The sequence below is a fragment of the Capsella rubella genome, unplaced genomic scaffold (assembly GCF_000375325.1).
Source record: "Capsella rubella cultivar Monte Gargano unplaced genomic scaffold, Caprub1_0 scaffold_7, whole genome shotgun sequence".
Classification (NCBI taxonomy): Eukaryota; Viridiplantae; Streptophyta; class Magnoliopsida; order Brassicales; family Brassicaceae; genus Capsella; species Capsella rubella.
In genome coordinates, this window is record NW_006238917.1 from 10,044,966 (window position 1) to 10,067,852 (window position 22,887).

The 22,887-nt window shown below is 37.7% G+C and overlaps 4 protein-coding genes and 1 pseudogene across 6 annotated transcripts in view; 3 read left to right on the top strand and 2 right to left on the bottom strand.

The window, feature by feature from the left end:
• The first annotated feature begins 2,685 nt into the window (after positions 1-2,685).
• On the top strand, positions 2,686-5,212 carry LOC17880526 (pentatricopeptide repeat-containing protein At1g63330). Its single transcript, XM_006285476.2, has one exon. The coding sequence runs from the start codon at positions 2,688-2,690 to the stop codon at positions 5,091-5,093; it is 2,406 nt and encodes an 801-aa protein (XP_006285538.1). The 5' UTR covers positions 2,686-2,687; the 3' UTR covers positions 5,094-5,212.
• On the bottom strand, positions 5,177-9,053 carry LOC17878440 (CSC1-like protein At4g15430). Of its 3 annotated transcripts, none has more exons than XM_006285635.2 (12): positions 8,732-9,053; positions 8,134-8,499; positions 7,886-8,041; positions 7,668-7,803; positions 7,483-7,584; positions 7,282-7,401; positions 7,120-7,200; positions 6,688-7,028; positions 6,345-6,590; positions 5,944-6,268; positions 5,632-5,865; positions 5,177-5,532 (listed from the first exon to the last, which is right to left on the bottom strand). In XM_006285635.2, exons 2-12 carry the CDS (start codon positions 8,445-8,447, stop codon positions 5,296-5,298), a joined length of 2,292 nt encoding a protein of 763 aa, XP_006285697.1. In that variant the 5' UTR covers positions 8,448-8,499; positions 8,732-9,053; the 3' UTR covers positions 5,177-5,295. The 3 variants fall into 3 exon arrangements, with proteins under 3 accessions (XP_006285697.1, XP_023634210.1, XP_023634211.1); XM_023778442.1 differs by having other exon boundaries at positions 5,177-5,529; positions 8,732-9,027; XM_023778443.1 differs by lacking the exon at positions 8,732-9,053 and having other exon boundaries at positions 8,118-8,201.
• Positions 9,054-10,723: 1,670 nt separating this feature from the next.
• LOC17879563 lies at positions 10,724-13,119 on the bottom strand. The gene is made up of 3 exons (XM_023778221.1): positions 12,869-13,119; positions 11,196-12,467; positions 10,724-11,104 (listed from the first exon to the last, which is right to left on the bottom strand). The coding sequence occupies exons 1-3, from the start codon at positions 13,049-13,051 to the stop codon at positions 10,874-10,876; spliced, it is 1,686 nt and encodes a 561-aa protein (XP_023633989.1). The 5' UTR covers positions 13,052-13,119; the 3' UTR covers positions 10,724-10,873.
• Positions 13,120-14,130: 1,011 nt separating this feature from the next.
• LOC17878601 lies at positions 14,131-20,667 on the top strand (annotated as a pseudogene).
• Positions 20,668-21,890: 1,223 nt separating this feature from the next.
• The window catches only part of LOC17878780 (cytochrome P450 71A27), a 4,119-nt gene continuing 3,122 nt past the window's right edge, over positions 21,891-22,887 (top strand). Inside the window, exon 1 of the mRNA XM_006286247.2 lies at positions 21,891-22,310. Within this exon, the coding sequence (XP_006286309.2) occupies positions 21,924-22,310 (387 nt within the window). The 5' untranslated portion in view covers positions 21,891-21,923. The remainder of the gene's footprint in view (positions 22,311-22,887) is intronic.

Here is a 22,887-nt window from a genome sequence, read left to right on the forward strand (position 1 = left end):
ACTAATATATGTATGGTAATGTATTCAGCTGCTACTTGACCAAACTCTAAAGTGTACCTTTTGTCTTTCTTTAATAATCATCAAGTGTCGTAGATGAATGTCAAAAAGCACTAATTCAGAGTCGTAGTTAAATTTTGTTTGGGACTATATATATACAGACGATTTCTATGATAATGATCAAAATTATATAAAATTTTTGTATTAATATTTGTCCAACGTTTCAACGCCATATCCTCAAGATAAAAGTCGGGACCCTAATTAACAAATGCAAAATTAGATAGAGGCCAAAACAACGTCGTTTTTTGTCAAAGCATTCTTGAAGATCTGTGTCGTATCTTTCTCTCGGTACCACATTATTAGAATTTGTGTGACCACGTTACCATGAAGATCACTCTCTCTTGTTTTTTTTTTCGTTTTTTTAATTGGTTTATAAGTTTATTGATAAAGTTAAGGTATCACGAAGATCTTTCTTAAAAAAAAAAAAAATCATTGAGTGGACGAGAATAAAAAGATCGAGAAACACATGTCTACTTAAATGTTTAACCACCGCTTCTGTCCAAAAATAAAGACAGAAACGTCAAGGAATCACCGCAATGTATTATTATTGTACGTCATATGAAGACATTTTCACTATTGGTTTCAGATCGATGCATGTGGACGACTTTGATAATAACCTTTAACTCAAGATAAAACCGATCTTTGAGAAGTAAAAAAAAACGTAACATGACATGATACAATAGTGAAAACTTATAATATAAAACAGTTTCGACTTCTCGATGAGAACGTACTTTGCTTTCACGACTTAAAAGTCATATGAGCATATGGAGATTTCTATAAGCTAAATTCACTGAGAGAGAAGACATAGAAAAGTTCTAGCACCAACAAAAGACCAACAACATTAATTATATGGTCCCAAGTTAGTGATAGACACTTAACCAACGAAACATTTGTATTCACGCTCTACATGGTCCCGAGTTACCTATTTATGATATAGTTCCAAGCATTGCACCATAATGCCACTTTTATTACGTAGCAGCCTTTATTACGTAACATTATTGAACATACAAGAGGGAGCGGAAATAATTGAATATTTCAAGCTGGCAATTTACAATCAGAAACGAGAAATTAAAGTCCGATTCTAGCATTGCTTAGGATAAGACTTGGATTCAGGGCCAGTCAGATATGTATGCCTATGCGGCTATGCATTATAGTAAATGTCCATGAAAAAAAGATTAATCTTAGAATATAAAGATAACACAAGTCCTTTGGTAGGCAATTAGAAAGAGATCTTTAGATCCCTACAAGTACAAACCATTAACTTGACAAGGAGCATGCATGGCCAAGTAGTTCACGAAATGTTCTAACGGTCAGTAGTACACTATACTGTCGAAGCCATGGTGTGGTCATATGATACAAATTAAAAGGCATATAATCTTTAAAGCTACTTTTTATCAAATTCACTAAACCAGCGAGACTTGATTAATAGAAACTTAACGGTACATACTCTCTCCACCAAAACCCCAAACCAAGCCCTAGCTAGAAAATTCATCCTTTTTTTATAATCTACCGAAACAATACTTAATTACATTAATTAATCCTGCCCTCACTTCACTAACTACTCTTCAACCAGCTTACCTCCACGACTAAAATAAATTATATATATATGTTAGACGAAAGCTGAAAATCTTATAATGACTGGTTGTAGTTTTCTTATAATATACGATGAAATGAGGAGACCGTATCTACTTCTTGTTGTCCTCTTTAACATGCAACAGACCTAGCTATATGTATGTTGAACACGGTTGAGGAACTCAACTTGACTAAGTTGGACATGGTTCGATGCCTTTGCCTTACCATCCATGTTCGTCTTCATCATCTCATCTGGATTATATTAACTCTTGATTTTTGTGGTTTTCGAAGCCATTAGTTGTCATGTTTCAAGTGGAGACAAGAAGATCATCGATATCGTCAACGTGGCATGATCAACTCTACTAACCTCTCTCGCACCATTGATAGAGAGATATATCTCAAATTAAAGTAAACATTGTGGCCTCCTTAGACATTTGACTCAATAAAATTAAAGACATAGTTCCTAAAGCATAACCTTCATATGTTTTCATCTGAATTCTTGAAAATACAAATTATTCAACACTTTCTTGTAATCATCTCTATATATTTTTATGTTTAATCAATAAATTTATTGATACAACTTACAGTTTTTTTTAACTGATTAACTAACTTAATATCTGATTTATAAAAATTAGGACATCCTCTACAGTTTTCTTTAAAAAGCATTTAAAAAATAATTTACTAATATTCTTGATATTATTTCTATTTTTTTTGTGTTCAACCAATAAATTTATCAGTTTTTTTTAATTGATCAACAAAATATATGATTTTTTTTTAATTTATAAAAAGGACATCCGGCACAGTATTATGAAAAAAATGTTTTAAAAAAATAATTTAATAGTTTTCAACTTTTTCTGTATTATTTAAAGAGAAAAAAAATCAAATGGGAAAAAATGGGCTTTCTAAAAAAAATCCAAACCATTCTCAATTTCTTACAAAGTCAAAACATTCTCACAAAGTCAAAACATTCAAGGCCGACAACAAATGTTATATAAGTGTAATAAACCATTCTCAAAAAAAAGTCAAATCACTTGAAATTATCACTGAAAAGTCAAAACATGCTCTTCCGCTTATATCTTCCGATGAACGTCGGAGGAGCCAAACCTTACCGTCGCGTAATCTCGTCACTGTCTTCCATTTTTCAGTCGAATATACAAAGAAGCAAACTTGAAGCTCAGGTATGCCGAGAATGCAAGACTGGTCAACTAAAGCTTGAAGATGCTCTGTTCTACTTCGATAGACTTCTAAAGACAGAACCTATACCTTTGATCCATACTTTTAATCACGTGTTCGGTTCAATCATGAAGCTCCAAGGATCTAAGGAAGTGGTTTCGCTGTATAAAAGGATGAGACAAGAGGAGGGTGTTGAGCCTGATTTGTGTACTTTGAATATTCTGATTAATGTGTTTCGCCATTTGAAGCGATATGATTGTGGTTTTTGTGTTCTGAGTGATATTTTAAAGAGAGGGTTTGAGCCTGATTTGGTTACAGCTGATGGTTTGGTGCTTGGTTTGTGTTCTCAAGGGAGAGTGATTGATGCACTTAAAGTGTTTGATAAAATGTCTCACAGAGGTGTTAAGAGTGATGTTTCTCTCTATGCAAATCTTATTCAAAAGCTCTGTGAGATCGGCGAGACGGGTATGGCTCTTGATTTGCATACGAGGATGATTGCTTCGGGTTGTAAGAGTGACCGCGTTATTTACACTTTGATGATCAGCTCCTTCATTAGAAACAGGTCACTCGACGAAGCTATGGCAGTATTTAGGGAGATGGCTGAGAATGGTGTTTCTCCTGATATTAATGTTTTTCGGGTGATGATTTATGGATTGAGTAGCGCAAGGCGGTTTAACGAGGCGCTCAGATACTTTGATGAGATGATTGCTCAAGGGATCTCTCCTGATCTGGGGATTTATAACTCTTTCATTTATGGATTATGCAAAGCGGGATTGTGGGAAGATGTTACAGAGATGATCAAGGAAATGGTGAGCAAAGGGGTATCACCGGATGTTTACACTTATACCATTTTGATAGATCGTTTTTGCAAAGTCAATAAGCTGAATGAAGCGATTGATATGTATGACTCGATGGTGAGTCGAGGTCCAGCGCCCAACGTAGAAACATATAACTCTTTGCTGGATGGTCTATTAAAAGGGTGTAGGCTTACAGACGCAACTGAATTGTTCAAATTGATGAGGCATGGAGACATTAAGCTTGATGTTGTTACTTACAACATAATGATCAGTGGCTATTGCAAGAACGGAAAAATTGAGGAAGCTGTCCAGCTTATAAGAGAAATGAATTGTGAAGGGTTGAAACCAGATAATTATACTTACTCAGCATTAATCCTCATTGTTAACCAAGCTGGAGACTCCGAAGTTGCCAAGGAAGTCATCGATGCAATATGCAAGTCTGATTGCCCTCCAAGCGTACGTCAGTACCGTGCTTTAATTACTGGTCTGATTAAAAAAGAAAATTTAGAAGAAGCAAGAAGACTATTTGATAGATTCTTGAACAAAGGCTTGGTACCAGATGCTGCATCATACAACACTATGGTCAATGGCTATTTCAAGTACGGCAAACTGAAGGAAGGCATGGAGCTCATGAGACGAATGGAACGTGAGGGGATGAGACTGTACGATTCTACATGCACGACGCTAATACATGGTTTAAGCGAGGCCGGAAATTGTGATGTTGCACAAGAGATCTTTGATGCAATTGGTCCTACTCCATCCATAATCCAATTCAATGCTCTCATTGATGGTATGATGAAAAATGGAAAATCAGGTGATGCAAAGAGACTTTTTGATGAGATCTCGGATAAGGGTTTGGTGCCTGATGCTATTACGTATAATATAATGATTGGTGGCTATTGCAAGAATGGGAAACTACAGGAAGCCAATGAGATTTTAAGACAAATGAAATGTGAGGGGCTGAAACCAGACAATTATACCTACACTTCACTAATACACGCTTCCTGTCTAGCTGGGGACTTAGATGTCGCGCAAGGAATCTTCAATGCAATATGCAAGTCTGGTCAATCTCCCGACATATTTCACTTCAATGCTCTCATCAGTGGTCTGATAAAAAATGGGAAACTGGAGGACGCAAGGAGGCTCTTTGGTGAAATCCCCAACATGGGATTGGTTGTAGATATCGTAACATACAATATAATTATCGATGCCCTTTGCAAACATAAGATGCTATCAGAAGCAAGAGCATTGTTCTTTGAATTAGAACCAAAAGGTTGTTCACCTGATTCTGTTACGTTCAACATTATTATATCCGGCTTACTTGAAGAGAACATGGTTAAAGATGCGGTTCTGCTTCTTGAGGGAATGCTCAATAGGAAATTTACCCCAAATTATGGGGTTAAATGCAGGGTGCGTCAAGTTCTTGCTCGTGCTGATGGATTTAAAACACTTCAGCCACTTCTAGACACTTATGGAAAGAACATTTTCGAGTGAAATCAATGTAATCATATATGGCACTGACCTGAGGATTTATTGCAATCATCTGACCTCCAATGTAATTGTAGAACATTTTCGAGTGAAATCAATGTAATCGTAGATGGTATTGACCTGAAGATTTATATACATTTTTCCAATGAAGGGAAAACTTCTTTAGAACATAAAAGAATTACCATTGGAGGTATAAACAAAACAACTATCAGTGTGAATTAGGGTAGCTGTTTTTGCTAGGCAAAGGAGTGTTCCTCCATGAGCCACGCCTAGTGGCCACTAACTCTGGTGACATATCAGACTTTGCCTTCGTCATGCCCATCTCTTCGTCTATATCTTCTCCAACCCTGAACTCTGGGTGGGCATACGCATCTCGAAGGAAAGCCTTGAGGTTTAGATTTGGTTCACGTGTGCGTTCCAGTGTATCTTTGATCATAGCTTCCTGCTTTTACTCGGAACATCGAATAGGTAAGCTTACACATTTCACTCAAAGCTACTAAAGATACCTAGTTATTTCTGTCTCTTGTTTTATGTTTTAACTAACCTGTAGAGGATATGTGACGAAAGCAGGTTGGTAACGGCATTTGCAGTGTATGTGGAACCCAATGGTCAGCATAGGTAGCACAAGAAGCAAAGGAGTGGACTTAGAAGCGTGTTTGGTGCTTAGAAGACCCATCAAGAGCAGCTGGGACACGATCAGCGCTGTCACAACACGCCTGTGAACATCAGGCCAGAACTTCCCTGCACTCTCATACTTTTGGTTATAAACATTTATTACCTGCAACAAAGCCTTCATTGTTACTTAACGATACTCAAATGTCAGAGGAAAAGGTAGCAGAAGATTCAGTTATCTCACCTGATGACGGTACACTACATAAGCTAGGCCGAAAAAGACGAGGATAAAGGGAAGAAGGATGGGGCTAACTGCTGCATAAACGAGACCGAGAAGAAAGTATAGCTGTATTTGAGGCTCACCGGTGTTGAATCCTATGGTTCCAGGATCAGTTGCTTCTTCCCTATCTTTCTCAGTTCTCACGAGGAACGAGTTCTTTAGATGATAGATTATGAGCGGCTTCAACCTCAGTATCTCCCCAGCAACACCTGCCCATCCATCCACCATTATGTATGTTATAAAGAAGGTTGCTTTCATTGGAATCGAGACGCCAATTGTCTTTGGAATACTGCAGATATAGAAAGTCAGAATGATAAGAGATTTCCCCGGTGAATCCAGGCAAAGGGAGGTCCTAAAGAACGTACTCGTTTGCAGATTGGTTAAGGAATTTGTTGAGCTGTTGAAACGCAGTCCCGGTGACTATGCTTCCAAGGAAAACATTAATAAACTGGAACATGTAGAATCTAGATGCGGCTCTTCTTTCTAATGAGGATGTGCTGACGAAACCTTCGAATTTGGACATTTGCATCAGTATTCTTGGGAGGAAAAGGAGGAAGATCTTCAAGGCGATTCCTGGAAGGAAACCTTGGATGATTGACTTTAACAAGTCCCTGTCCACAATGAGACAAAGTATCGTAAGAAATTCAATCAACAGGGCAGCGGGACATATCAGGCTGATGATATTCAGGGAGATAGACAGAGACATACACTTCTATAAGGGGCTTCAAGAAAGGAAAAGCCTTCTCTATGCCTTCAATGTTGGCCAGTGACTGTACAAACGCTATTGGTATCATGAAGAAGAAGGTGAGGAAAAAGTATGCTACACCAACTATGAGCCTTCTTATCTTAAGGTCGACATATGGCAATGCCAGATTGTCATAGTATATGTCACGTGGCTCCGCAGCCCACTCGGTTAGCCACTCTGTTGGGTTTCTTGTCTGTTGAGTTTGAGCACAAACCGCTGCTCCCCAACGGCTCTTGAAAGATACAAACGCTGCAGGCACTATGGACTTTGTGCCGGTCCTTAACCTCTGTTTCTCCTCAGAGATCTGAAACATCCAAAGAAAATTTGATTAATTGTTGCAAATGAGGTTGGAGAATAAAAGCATTAACATAGAGTAGTTATGTTGAACGCTTTACTTCTCTGGTTAGACCCTCGACAGCAGACGTGTAGTACTTGATTCCGTCTACTTCTTCACCAAAGCAGCCAAGAAATCCCATCTACTTGCAGACATAGAGATTAGTCTAAGAGAGCAACAGAGGAGAAACTTAAGGTTATATGATTTGCAAATGTGAGTATACCTTAATTTTTGGCCTTTTATTTAGATTTCTCACGTGTTTGTTTATATTGTAATCAAGCAGATTCTGCATTTGTTTCCTCGTCAGAACCAATTCTGAGAGTTTGGTTGCATCATGGACTGCCTGAGTCAAAGCAGATCAATAATCGTCAAGTCAGGAATCGAGTCAGGATTGATACATCATAAAATCTGAAGATGACTTTACCTGGAAAGTGAGGTAGTGATCTGGATGATTGACCTTGAAGAAATGTTCAACAAGTTCACAGATTGATTCATGAGGATCTGCAGGAATGTTTCTTACCAGCACCTAACATCAGTAAGAAAAACAGGTTAGCTTATTCTTTTAGAAGTAAAACTCAAAGAGCATCGAAAGATTTAAAGTTTCATTACAGTGAACTGGTTAGGTCTCCTTTGGTCATTTGCAAGAAACTGTAGCCTCATTAAAGCTATATTTTGGTACTCTCTTTTCAGGATAAAGCATGTCCAAAAGGTGATAGCGTAAGCCACGCACAAATGCACCCAAAATCTACAGAAGAAAAGCATCCAATGAGTAAAAGCCATATTGAACAAAGAATAAAAGCCACCAAACTTGGAGAAGCATCTCTTACCTTGATGACCCATTCGGTAAATTTGATAGAGAGAGCTTATCAATATCACTGAAACTTATATTAGTATGCCTTAACCCATCCAATCCCTTGTTTGTCCAATTAACAGGCACCATTGTCGTAAAAGCAACACAAGCTATCGGGAAAAAGATCTTGAGCCTGCAGTAAAAAAACAACCATGGCTCAACAGTCTTGTACCAGAAGAAAAAACAAGAGAGCTTGGGAGATATCATACATATGTATGTATATACCCGAGTAAGTAGATCCTCAAGTAGACAACAGAGTCAAGTCCAGCATGATCAACGAGCTCCGGTTCTGGCATTTTTAATGCTTCAGGCATCCAGTTAAGGAATCGAACGTAGGACCTGAAGTCCAAGTTGATAAATTTGCTTCCAAAGCCACCGGTTTGTATAGAGCTAGTTCTTAAGCCCTTGAGATACCATTTAGGAAAATAGACTCTGTCATTTACAGGTTGAATCCTGAATATAGCAAAAGCTAAGAGAAAAGCGAATGCTGTGACTATATTGATTGCTGCTGCTACTCCAATATCGTTTATTGAAGCCATATGAATGAGACTGTGAAAGAAGATACTATTCTCTCTATGCTTGCTCTTCCTCCTGTAAAGAAACAAGATTCAAAGGAAGGAAACACAGATTCAGACGTTGCAAGTTGCGGTCAGAAATATCCAAAAAATTAATAATAAATAAATAATAATCTCAACGTGCTCTGTTTTTTGTTTTTACACACAGAAACAGAAACAAGAACACCATCTGTCACAGTCACAAAGAACACTCAAGAATCAAGCTTTGGTTGAAAAATAAAAATAAAGACCAGATTCACTTCGATTACCTTGTAAAAGAGCTAAAAGACAAAAGCTTTCTTGTTCTTGTAAGTAAAAAAGATTTCAGTACAGAACAGTGACAGAGGAAGAAACAGAGGAAAGAAGCAGAGGAAGAAGAAGAAGAAGAAGTTTAATGAGAGAAAAAACAGTATTTTGCTTTGCCGGGTTTCTAGGAAATATGTTCAAAGATTCATTCGACGAAAGATATGACTGCGAATTTATTGTTTATATGATCCGTGAAGAGAGGTGTGTGAAGAGAGAAAGAAGAAAGAAGAAAGACTTGGGTGAGGAGGACATGGCAAAACGTGAGCCTTGAGAGTATTAATGAAGATGCTCTCTCTTGGCTATGACAGTGACTAAAGAGTAAATCAAAACCGTGACACCAAAAGAAGATGACAAGAAAAGCAATAGTAAGATCCAATGGGTGAGTGAGTTTCTTTCTTTCTTTTTGGAAATTGTCTGGTAACGTTTTTTATATTTGATTTGTCTCCCTCCATACTCCATAGTCTCTCTCAACAGTGAGTAAAACTAGTGGCTATGATTACTTTGGGGTTTTTCTTGATTTTTAAAAATGTCATGTGTTAATAAAATACGTGTATAATATAAAGTTGATGGACCCTTTAACAAATGAAATAAAACGGTTATTTTATCCTTCTTTTATAATAGCAAGTGCCAAGTGGGAACATGTTCACAAAATATCACAACCACTATATTTTCGATATTTTCTAAATTAAATGGTTTCTTTTGGGTGGATAATTGAATTATTTGTGTAAATACAACAAGGTGATGAAGTTTTTTTTTAAATTTTAAAAGTGGGTCCTAATCTACTTTTTTTTGCCAAAATATAAATTTGGATTTATTAGTCTGCATTATCCGTATTTTAATATGGTAGGTTTTGCAAAAAAATATAGATTTTTTTTTTTAGGTATCTTAATTATATAAACTTCAGATAAATAAATAAACTTATATGATACGTAAAATAGAGCTGTTTATCGTAGTTTCCTGTGTTAAAACTAAATATACGTTCATTACGAATATAGTGCATTTTAGACTAGTCATTTGTAAAATTGTTTGTTGTATAATTTGTTCGGAAACTTACTGCAAAATTATTAAATTCGGATTATTTGATTCGATTAGGTTAAAAACAACAATTGATTGGTTAATCACTTATAACCGAACCGACCTGAACTGAACAGTTGGTTCGGTTGTTTATTTCGATGAGATCTTCTATACTATTGATATATGGAAATATGGAATAGACCACAAGTTAAAGAGCTGCACCGTTTGTAAAACCAATAGGTTGCATTGCATCGTTCGTTTCACACGTTGATGGTTTTAAAGTTGCATCAAAGAGAATAAACTTGATACTCTAATGTCATCGAATGTCTATGTTTCTACTGTTTTGTAGTGAATTAGTGATGGATGGTAATAAAGTTTAATACTAGTGGGGAATATTATCAGCTATCACTAAATTATGTTTCTAGCCATTATAAAAGTATTTAACTGGATATTCGTTAATTGCTTTACATAAGAAATATCTAAACCCACTTGAATTAATCAAGAAATTAATTAGCATATGATATTTTTGAGTTAATGCGTAGTCAGTAGCTAATCTAAGAATTAAAAGGACATTTTATCTTTAGGGTATATTGAGTTTTTGTTTCAAACTTATTTTGGTAACTTGCAAAGTGCAAAATCTCTTCCTCCTTACTCTATTTGCAGCCACAGAAGTTGACTTGAGAAGAAAATAGAAATCATAACAACAAGAAACAAAACTATCTCTCTCTCACCAAGCAACTTGAGATACTCATTTTTGTTCAGAAAACTTTCTATTAAAACGATCACTCTCAATCATTGTCGTGACTCCTCCTAGACCCACTGCAATAATACTTGCACATTAAGGCATCATTGCCTTTTTTTTTGTTTTGGTCGTTGTATAAAACTTTCCGACAATTTTGGTAAGTCAAAAGTTGGACATTTGAGGTCTCTCTGGGCTCTACTAAATCCAAATCCATACGTGACATTCTTATCTTTTCTTTCGGATTGTGACTTTCAGACTTTCCAAGAATCAAATTGTTATAAATATTACAAATGGTGTCTTGTTTCTCTGTTCAAACCTTACAATCAATCAATATAGGAGGTCGAATGAGTTAGCTACTCTTGCCATGAACAGCAATCTGGTGAATGTCCATGTCTTTGAGCATCACAGATCGACCACAAGAGTCACATGGTGCTGTTCTTGAACCACAAGTACTCTCATGTTCTGACATTCCTCTCATCCTGTCTCTAGTATCAGTTGCAGAGCTACCCGCTTCCACCATATCTCCGCAGAACCTACACGCGATTAGACGAAGAGGACAATCTCTTGCTTGATGTTGGACCTGCAACAAAATCACGACCTCGTGTTAATTTAATCATTTCCAGCACAATAAGGTAATGAGAAAAATGATTGTAACGTTTCAATTTACGCACCATCTGTTCTTTCTCAAGCATTATCCCACAGCCACAAGTGAGTGGTTCATGAAAGACTTTCAAGTGTTTCTCCATTTCTGCTGGCTGCAGTGCTTGTCCACATTTTTCACAGTGCAAATGGTTTTTCGCCTCCTCAACTCTCAGAACAATTCCGCATCCATGATGGTTACAAACAACGTTGTGTCTACTACAGTATACTTCGTGCAATGCTATACTCCTGCTTGGAATTGAATGCTTACAGTTCCTACACTCTACTGTATCAACATCTGATGAAGATGATAAAGCCCGTTCCCCAACCTTAGCTCCATCGATGCTTTCTTGGATTAGTACTGAAACCTGGTACTTAACTGTTCCTTTGAAGCCATATACACCTATACTGTAAGTCCCTGAGCTCAGAGCTCTCTCCTTTGATCCCAGGATTAAGGTCTTTGAACCCACATCATGAGAAGACCACTCGTGTTGATGAAGAGAAGGGAACAGAACTGGGTGTTTTGATACATATAGATCAGTATCCGCTCCATCCTTTTCCACATCAAGCTTTACAATAACTTTGATGTTTCCAGCCAATATTTTTTCTACAGTAGCCTCATCAATCGAAAACTTATAATAATCATATTGTCCTTCCTCCACTGTTCCGGATTCAGATTTCCCAAATTGAAGCAGCCTTAACACATGCTGATTCGGTTTATCTGAAACTATATCTGGACTAACTATATCAACCTCAATGTCAGTCTCCAGAACTGAAATGCTTGAGGCAGGTTTTAACTCGAGAACCTGAAGCTTGTAAGAGACCTGCCCATAATTTACCGAGAGAACATCATCTAGAGAAAGTGTAGCATGTTGACGAAGAATGGTTTCAAGGATTGCTTTATGGTTGGGCAAATCAGAGAAACCAAGGTTGTCCGGTTGAAGCTTCGCGTAACTGCCTTTAGGTAGCCGGATATAACGGATTTCCACCAAAGGAACATCCACTGCATCATGTGATGAGAACAGGTTGCTCCAGACGTGGGGAGGAAGCCCAACAGTACCATCTTCAGCAGTAAACTCAAGAACACCAGAGTGTGTTGTCTTTTTATTATCCGAGTGGTCAGCTACAGAGAGCTCAAAGTACAAAGGACCTTTATCGAAAGCTCCTTGATCAGACAACTCCGTAAAACAAGATGGTGGCAGTTTAATCTTATCTCCATTTCCTTGAAAAGGAACAGCTTGAAAGACTCGTTCAAACACTATCCCATCTCCAGAAATTAAACTTTCTTGCATATGTTGATCAGCCTAAAACACAAGACAAACAAACCAAATGATCAGAGAGAGCCCACCTGAAGTTTCACATCAAGCTACACAAAGCTCTGCAGTAAACTAACACTTATAATAACGAATGTTCACAAATTAGATCCTCAAATGGAGAAGAACCATTGAAACAACCACCCAACTATTCTTTATTTACCCAAATGAACAACACCAATTTGCTAAACAAATACGAATCAGGTGAAGTAAATAAGAAACACACTCTCCTAAGATTATCAAAATTTCCAATTTCAGAGAGACTATTACAGAAATCTACAAAAGTCCCAACCTTTTTTTTAACAAGGAATCCAAAAACGTAGGAGAAACTCAAATTCCCAAAATCCCAAATCAAAAAACTCAAGAGCGAAGTAAGACTAATAGATACAGACCTTAATCTGGGCTTCAATGGCGTCAAGCCTTCTAGCTCTCTGAGAAGCTTCAATAGCTTCGCGTTGCCTAATCGCAGCTTCCTTAGCTTTCTTCTCTCGATCGAGCTTCAGCTTCGCCCTTTGCTTCCTCTCTCTCTGCTCTCTTTCAAGCTTCTCCTTCGCCGATCGAAGCTCGAAATCCATTTTTTTCCTGAGAATTCGAAATCTGAAGGTACAAGGAAAAATAAACTTTCTGATTTCTCTTTTGTTTCTTCAAGAAAAAGCCAGAGTGATGTTTTTTATTTATAAATAAGGGCTTTTTAGTCAAATAAAGTTTCTGGAATGATCTGGGCCTTTCTTATATTCAAAGCCCAAAACAAGACTTTATCACATTGAACATATTGTGGTTTGTATATATATATATATATATAGATATATATATATTTTTTTGCCGTTGTATTTATTTTGATTAACACAAATAAAAATATCTTTATTAAATTAATTGCTAAATATATAAATTTTTTTAAAAATATTAGCTGTTATATAAATTTTGTATTGTTTGATCAAAAGGTAGATTGTTTTAATTTTTTAATTTAATTCTACGAGATTTATTATTTGTTTCTCTATTTTTTTCCGTGATCCATGAATATTTTAATGTTTACTTACTTTTATTCAAAGATGATTTTTTTTTCACATGTAAATCACTATAGCTTTTGCACATAACTTTTTAATTCTCAACTTACAAAAAAGATTTGGCCATTTGAGTTAATTACCATCATTAAACAATCTTTTGTCCCAAAATTTGTTGGTCAAAACAAATTTACCCCCGTCGTAAGTGACTTCAAAGAAATATTAATTTTTCCGTGAAATGAATTATCGATGTAAACTAATTTTAGTGTCTTATTTGTAAAAAATCATAAATATAGAACCCTTCTTTACAAAAAAAATATAAACAATTTTAGGGACTAAAGAAAGTTAGAGTTAGATGACGACATGCACTGTATCCACATTATTGACTCTTGTATGCATTCAAAACATCCACACATTTCACACTCGACAACACTAAAGAGTAAAGATAGAGAAACTACAGATTATGTCTGCAAAAATCATAAAGTCCAAAAACGAGTGTTGACTAATTATATAATGTCGGTTAAAGAAACGGTCACATTATATTGATCGCATGCATATATCCATGTCTTGAATGATTATAAAAACACACACAAGCTAATTAGAGAGATGCTCGATCAAATCACACAACTACGTACTAAACCAAACATCATAACATGGAAATAATGATATTAGTCTATTTGTGCTTAGCCACCTTCTTGTCCCTTTTCTTCCTTCAACGAATCATCACCACCAAAGGTAACTTACCACCGTCTCCAAGGTGGTGGCTTCCGGTGATCGGAAACCTCCACCAGCTCGGTCCCAACACTCACCGCTCTTTCCATTCTCTAAGCCTCAAGTATGGACTGTAAAGAAGAGTGTTGTATTAAGGTTATAATTGTAATTACTTAGTTATTAACCCTATGGTTAAACTCTATATATATTGTAACACATCTATGTAAATGAATCAATTCAGTCTTTATTCATATGGTATCAGAGCAGTGATCCTAAAAGATCTAAAATTTTTTTTTTTTTTTTCGGCCGCCTCTTTTCTTCTTCTTCTTCTTCTTCTCTTCTCTCTTGTCTTTCACGTTTCCTCCTTTCGGCCATGTCTTCCGCATCCGAGGTCGTTGCACACACTGATGCAGCCTCGCTTCTCAACATCAATATGTCTAACGTGACCAAGCTCACCGCCACAAACTTCTTGATCTGGAAACGTCAAGTGTATGCTTTGTGTAAAGGCTACGACCTTGCTGGTTATCTCGACGGCACCGTCATAGCGCCAGCAGAGACCGTTACCACAGAAGGGAATATCTCTCCGAATCCCGACTACAAGCTTTGGCTTCGCCAAGATCAGCTTCTCCTCTCTAATCTCCTTGGCACCATTTCACTCTCGGTGCAACCACTGTTGTCCAAGGCCTCAACGACAGCAGAGATTTGGACCACACTCAATGCCACCTACGCGAATCCGAGTCGTGGGCACATCAACCAACTGCGAGATCAACTCAAACATTGGAAGAAAGGGACAAAATCAATCGATGAGTACTTCCAAGGTCTGACTACACGTTTTGCTCAGCTTGATTTGCTGGAGAGTCCTATTCAACATGAAGATCAAATTGACTATATCTTTGGAGGTCTTCCTGAGGACTACAAGAAAGTGCAAGATCAAGTTGAGGGACGTGAGAAACCACCCACCTTAACAGAGATTCACGAAAAGTTGATCAACCATGAGTTGAAACTCCAAACGTTGTTGGCTGCGACTTCGTCCACTGTTCCTGCCTCTGCTAATATTGTGACACACAAGCACAATGGTAACAACAATCGTAACCAAAACAAGGGTCGTGGAACTCAGTCCTGGCCGCAACAACAACAGCATTCCCAGCCGCGTTCTGATTCTCGTGTTTCTCAAGGCAGAGGTTACCAGGGACGTTGTCAGATTTGTGGCGTTCACGGCCACAATGCTCGGTGGTGCTCTCAGCTTCAAGCGCATGGTAGAGGATACATGCCTCAAGGGGGTGGCTACACGAATCAAGGGGGTGGTTATTCCTCTTCCATGCCACCATGGCAGCCTCGGGCGAATATGGCTATGCTTCCCCAATACAATGCTGCACCTTGGGTATTCGACACCGGAGCAACGCATCATTTGACATCAGATCTTGCAAACTTGTCCACTCATCAACCATACAATGGAGGAGAAGAAGTGACTATTGCGGATGGTTCAGGTTTAAAAATCACACACACCGGTTCTGGTTTACTTCCTACACCATCTCGCGCTCTTAAACTAAAAGATATTTTATATGATCCGAATGTTTGCAAGAATTTGATTTCGGTGTATCGACTTTGCAATGCTAATCGAGTGTCTGTGGAATTCTTTCCCGCTCATTTTCAGGTGAAGGATCTCAGCACGGGGGACCGATTACTCCAAGGCAGGACTAAGAATGAGCTCTATGAGTGGCCGGTTGATCGCAAATTTGCAACTGCATTCTCGGCTTCTCCGTCACCGAAAACCGAATTTTCTTCTTGGCATTTCAGACTTGGCCATCCGACTTTATCTACTCTCAAAGACATTGTTTCCCGTTTTTCTTTACCACTTTCAAATTCTTCACCAAACACTTTGTCGTGTTCCGAGTGTTTACTCAATAAAAGTCACAAATTGCCTTTTTATTCAAACACAATTACCTCTTCCATGCCACTTGAATATCTTTACACAGATGTTTGGACATCCCCAATCATCTCTCTTGATCATTACAAATATTACCTTGTTATCGTTGCTCATTTTACGCGATATACTTGGATGTATCCTTTGAGGCAAAAATCACAAGTTAAAGAGGTCTTTGTGGCATTCAAGGCATTGGTGGAGAATCATTTTCAAACGACTATTCGTACCTTGTACTCAGACAATGGGGGTGAGTTTATCGCACTCCAGTCTTTTTTGGCGGCTCATGGTATTTCTCATTTTACAACACCGCCACACACACCGGAGCTTAATGGTATTTCGGAAAGGAAGCATCGTCATATTGTTGAGACGGGTCTAACTCTCCTCAGTCATGCATCTGTTCCGACAACCTACTGGCCATATGCTTTTGCTACCGCGGTGTACTTAATCAATCGTATGCCGTCGGAAGTATTAGCTCGCGTCTCGCCTTATGTGAAGTTGTTTAAACAGACTCCTAACTACTTGAAGCTTCGAGTGTTTGGGTGCAAATGCTATCCATGGCTTCGTCCGTACCGGAGAAACAAGTTAGAACCAAGGTCTATGGAGTGTGTCTTTGTCGGGTATTCACTAACGCAAAGTGCGTATCTCTGTTTAGAAGTTCAAACGGGCCGTGTTTATACCTCTCGACATGTGCAGTTTGTCGAGAACAGTTTCCCGTTTCAAGTTCCGGTCAAGTCTCCGACTTCTATTAAAACGCCGCCGTCGTCGCGTCACGGTTCGTCGGTCATTCCGCTTCCGTCGCCACTCGCTCATTCTTTGTCTCCCCCGTCTGCTGCTCCTTCACCACCGGCCTCGCCTATATTGTCTCCAGCTCCGTCAGTGCAACCACCGAATTCTTCCTCATCGCCTGTCGTGTCTTCTCCATCTCTCTCCGATCAGTCACAGTCATCGTCGTCTCCATCTGCGAGCTCAGCTCCAACTCGTCAACAAATGGACTTCTTGAACACAAGTCCATTAACCCCAAGCCCAAACACTAGCCAAAACACAAGCCCAAACACTAGCCAAAACACAAGCCCAAACACTAGCCCACACACAAGCCCAAGTCCAAACACAAGTCAAAACACGATACCTCATTCCTCCTCATCTTCGTCGCCATCGACATCATCGTCTTCCTCTAACTCACAAAACACGACTTCCACAGAAAATTCGAACCCTCCTCCACTCCTTCCACAAAATATTCACCCAATGCAAACTCGATCCAAGAACCAAATCACCAAACCTAAACAAAAAATGAATCTTATGGTCTCTAAAACCCCAACGATTCCGACGACTGTGACTCAGGCCCTCAAAGATCCGAATTGGCGACGTGCGATGTGCGAAGAGATTGATGCTCAGATGAGGGAAAACACATGGGACATTGTTCCACCAACAACCACGAAAAATGTTATTACATGTAAGTGGATTTTTACCCTCAAATATAAATCTGACGGTTCAATTGATAGGTATAAGGCACGGTTGGTTGCGCGGGGATTTAATCAACAGTATGGTCTGGATTATTCAGAGACATTTAGCCCGGTTATTAAATCCACTACTGTACGCATTGTTCTTGAAGTTGATGTCAAAAGAAATTGGAGTATTCACCAAGTAGACATCAACAATGCTTTTTTACAAGGCACACTACAAGAAGAGGTCTATGTTACACAACCGCCGGGCTTTGTGGATCGTGATCGTCCCAATCATGTTTGTCGTCTCAACAAAGCTTTGTATGGCTTAAAGCAAGCTCCCCGTGCGTGGTATCAGGAGTTGAAAACGTTTCTCCTGCAAATGGGCTTCACCAACTCATTGGCTGACACTTCGCTTTTCACATACATACAAGGTACTGCCTGCCTCTATGTCCTTGTGTATGTTGACGATATTATCATTGCGGGAGTGCCGTCTCTAGTGAAATCCTTCAATACGTCTCTTGCTGCTCGGTTCTCCTTGAAGGATCTTGGCCCGTTGAGTTACTTCTTAGGCATTGAAGCAACACGCACTCGTCATGGTTTACATTTAATGCAGCGGAAGTACATTACGGATTTATTGGCTCGCTCCAACATGCAAGACGCAAATCCTGTTCCTACACCAATGACCGAGCTCCCCAAGCTCACTTTGCATTCTGGAACACCGTTGTCCGACCCAAAACAATATCGTATGGTTATTGGGAGTCTTCAATATTTGTCGTTTACCAGACCGGACATCGCCTTTGCTGTCAATCGTTTGTCCCAATATATGCATCAGCCCACACACATACATTGGCAGGCCGCTAAACGTGTGCTTCGATACCTAGCCGGCACACGAACGCATGGGATATTCATACGGTCTGATTCTCCTCTCACTGTCCATGCCTTTTCTGATGCGGATTGGGGTGGTGATGTTGGTGATCGTGTCTCAACGAATGCATATATTGTTTACTTTGGGGGTAGTCCTGTTTCGTGGTCCTCCAAGAAACAGAGGAGTGTTGCTCGCTCTTCAACGGAAGCAGAATATCGAGCCCTTGCGAATGCGGCTTCTGAACTTCAATGGATCTGTTCCTTATTGACTGAATTGGGTATTGTTTTGCCTACTCCTCCTGTCATATATTGTGATAATATGGGTGCGACCTACTTATGCGCGAATCCGGTCTTCCATTCACGGATGAAACATATAGCCATTGATTATCACTTTGTCAGGGGACATATACAGTCTGGTGCTCTTCGTGTGGCTCATATCTCGACACATGATCAGCTCGCGGATGCCCTCACGAAGCCTCTGCATCATATTCGATTTCGACAGCTTAATAACAAGATTGGAGTCAAGTCTTTGCCTCCATCTTGAGAGGGTGTGTAAAGAAGAGTGTTGTATTAAGGTTATAATTGTAATTACTTAGTCATTAACCCTATGGTTAAACTCTATATATATTGTAACACATCTATGTAAATGAATCAATTCAGTCTTTATTCATATGGACCACTCATGCTCATTCATTTCGGCAATGTCCCTCTTCTCGTGATCTCTTGTCCACAAGTTACTAATGACATCGTGAAAACATACAACCCTAACTTTGCAAACCGACTTAAATTAAAACCTGTTGACATATATTTGAATGGTGGGCGTGATATACTATTTGCCTCATACGGAGAAGATTGGAAGAATTTGAAGGTCCCTTAATCTATTTATATATTTTCCTTTTAATTCATATTATATATGTTATGATTTTATATGATAGGCATTATCATAAAAAATTAAAATTAGACTAGCCTCTCAATCGTATTATATAGTTTATATATACTATTAGATTTTGTGATAATATGAGCTTTGATTTATTTTTGCAAAATATATATATATAACTGTCTTTTTTTTTTTGGAACTAAATAGAGTCTGTGCATGGTGCATCTTCTAAACAACAAAATGGTTCGGTCCTTTGAGAAGCTAAGAGAAGAAGAGATAAAAGTATTGACAAAGAAGCTAGAAGAAGCATGTTCATCTTCTTCACCAGTATATCTAAGGAAACTGCTTTTGACTCTTACCAGCGATATCATATGCAGAATCACCTTAGGAAGAAAATACAACAGCGAGGAAGGTGGAACTATATACAAGAACTTAGAAATGGCATCCTCTGAGTTCTTTGGCAAATTTTTTGTAGGAGATTTTTTTCCTAGTTTGGCATGGATAGATAGAATCAGCGGTATAGAAGATGAAATGAAAGACGTAAACAACAAGTTAAATGGGTTTTTAGATAGCATCGTCCAAGAACATGTAGATGCCGCCGATCACGAAGAGCCATCAGATTTTGTTGATATATTGCTATCAATTCAAAAAGATCAAACCAAACGATTTGAGCTCGATAGAGGTGACATAATACTCATCCTCAAGGTGACACACAAGACACTGATCTTTTCATTTTGAATTATATATTTTCAAGAAAAATGAATTTGCACCTTTGGTGTTTTCAGGATATGTTTTTTTGCGGGAACAGCAACAACAGTCACACTACTAGAATGGACAATGACAGAACTTATGAGGCATCTAGAGTGTATGAAAAAACTTCGAGATGAGATTAGTTCAGTTTCAGCGCATAATTCATATGTAACAGAGAAAGAAGTTGAGAAAATGGATTGTTTACATTGTGTGATTAAGGAGGGGCTACGGTTGCATCCCTCTGGTCCATTACTCTCAAGAATATTTACTGAAGATATCCAATTAAAGGGATATGATATTGCTGCAGGAACACAGGTAACTATATATACTGTATTTTGAATCCAACAAGACTTGACATAGAAGTTTATGTAGTAATATACTTGACTTGGAACACAGGTAATAATCAATGCTTGGTCAATCCAACGAAACCCTGATATATGGGGACATGATGCAGAAGAATATAAACCGGAGAGGCATTTTGGTTCGAATATTGATTTTATCGGTAGCGATCCAAAGTTCATTCCATTTGGAGGGGGAAGAAGACGTTGCCCTGGAATCGGTTTTGCTATGGTCTTGTCTAAATTAACACTAGCCAACCTTGTGAAACAGTTCAACTGGAGAGTCATGGTCGGACCAGGGGTGGATGATGATAAGCCTGATCTAGCTGAAGCACCTGGTATTGATGTTTGCCGCAAGTTTCCTCTCATTGTATTCCCGTCACTTGTGCATGCATGAAGGTGTTGATTACACCTTGATGATTTGGGTACATTCTAATAATTAACGTGACCAGTTTACTAGCTTTGTCGCATGATGATGAGTGTGAGCTTTGCTTTTATGTTCCTTTATAAACTACTTTAATATTTCTTGTCTGCGGACATCTTAACAAAACTTATTTGTGTTTGGTTTAGGCATGCGTAATTTATAAAACTAAAATTTATATAGAAAAATCTTAGTTCTAAGGAAAACGATGAAGAAGACATGAGGATCCTTGTAACGTCAAAAATATGTTATTCATGTTGCCCGTTTAGGATGGATAAAATATAATTTACGAAATTTTGAATACACCTTCTGAACTTAAAAAGTGTATTTTATACATTGTAAATGTTTTACAAAATTCAGATAATGTATTCTATACACTCTACATGTTCTACGAAATTTAGAAATTATTTCTATTCTACGGTAATTAGAATAATTATTCTATACTTTGCTCTTTGTTCTAAAAAATACATACATTTTGCTCTTTGTATATCTCAAGCTACCCAAAACTTCACATCTCAAGCTACCTGAAATTTCGCTAGTACACAAGCTAAGACTTATAACGAATTATCACATTTTGGAGAAAAAACATTGAAACGACCAACCACAATAAAGTAATATTGTTGAACAAGTTGTTATTTTTTTTTTTTGCCATTGTATTTATTTTGATTAACACAAATAATCCATAATATTTTTGAACCCTTGTGTCTCAATTAATTTTTAAGGATATTATTTGTAAATTTCATAAATTTAGAAACCTACAAAAAATTATCAAAAATTTAGAACCCTTAAAATTTTATAAATTTCTTTAAAAAATAATTGTGTGGGCGGTTAGACGACGACGTGCACTATTACCACATTATTGACTTTATAAAATCCAAAAAAAAAAAAGAGAGGGGTATGATCAAAACATCCACACATTTCACAGTGGGACATTGTCGACACAACACTAAAGATAGAGAAAATACAGAAATATCAAAGTCATGAAATAAATAAATGAGAATTGACTGATTGATGTTGATAAGAGACACATTGATCCACCGATCCATGTCCCTTACAAAACACACATTTAAAGTAGCTAACCAGAGAGATGCTCTAATCACACAAACCAAACATCATAACATGGAAATGATGACATTAGTCTCTTTGTGCTTAGCCACCTTCTTGTCCTTTCTCTTCCTTAAACGAATCATTACCACCACAAAACGTAAGTTACCACCGTCTCCAAAGTGGTGGCTTCCGGTGATAGGAAACCTCCACCAGCTCGGTCCAAACATCCACCGATCTTTCCATTCTCTAAGCCTCAAGTATGGACCACTCATGCTTATTCATTTCGGCAGTGTCCCTCTTCTCGTGGTCTCTTGTCCACAAGTTACTAATGACATCGTGAAAACACACAACCTCAACAACTTTGCAAATCGCCATAAATCCAAATCTACTAACATATATATGGAAGGTGGGCGTAATATACTCTTTGCCTCATACGGAGAAGATTGGAAGCATATGAAGGTCCTCTTCTTTCCTTTCAATTCAGAGTATATACATGTTATGATTTTATTTGATCGGTCTCCAATTTTGAAAATGAATTATTCATCACAGAAATCTAATCGTACTATACCAGCATGCCATCCATATTAATATAGCATTCCAAATTTAGCACACCATATTTCATAATTAATATTACAAAATTAAATTCTAAATTCTAAACACTAAATCCTACCTTTAAAAACGATACTCTCAAATATAAAATAGTCAACTCAAAGTGTCTCAAACCTTAGAAATTTTTTTCTAAAAAGTAATTTAAAATATTGTAATTGTGTCAATAATGTTAATTTTAGAAATTTGTGGAGTATGTGCTATAATTATCTATAATACTTATTTTAGTAATATTTGGTGTTATTTCTCATTAGATTTTTGTGATAAGTTAATATGAGCTTTGATTTATTTTTGCCAATTACTAGCTACTCCATCCATGTGCAAAATAATTTATATTTAATTATTATCATTATTCTTTTTTTTTAAAATAAATGTCATTTGAAAATTTTAATACAAATTTTATATTTGAAATAAAGCAGATGGTATTTTG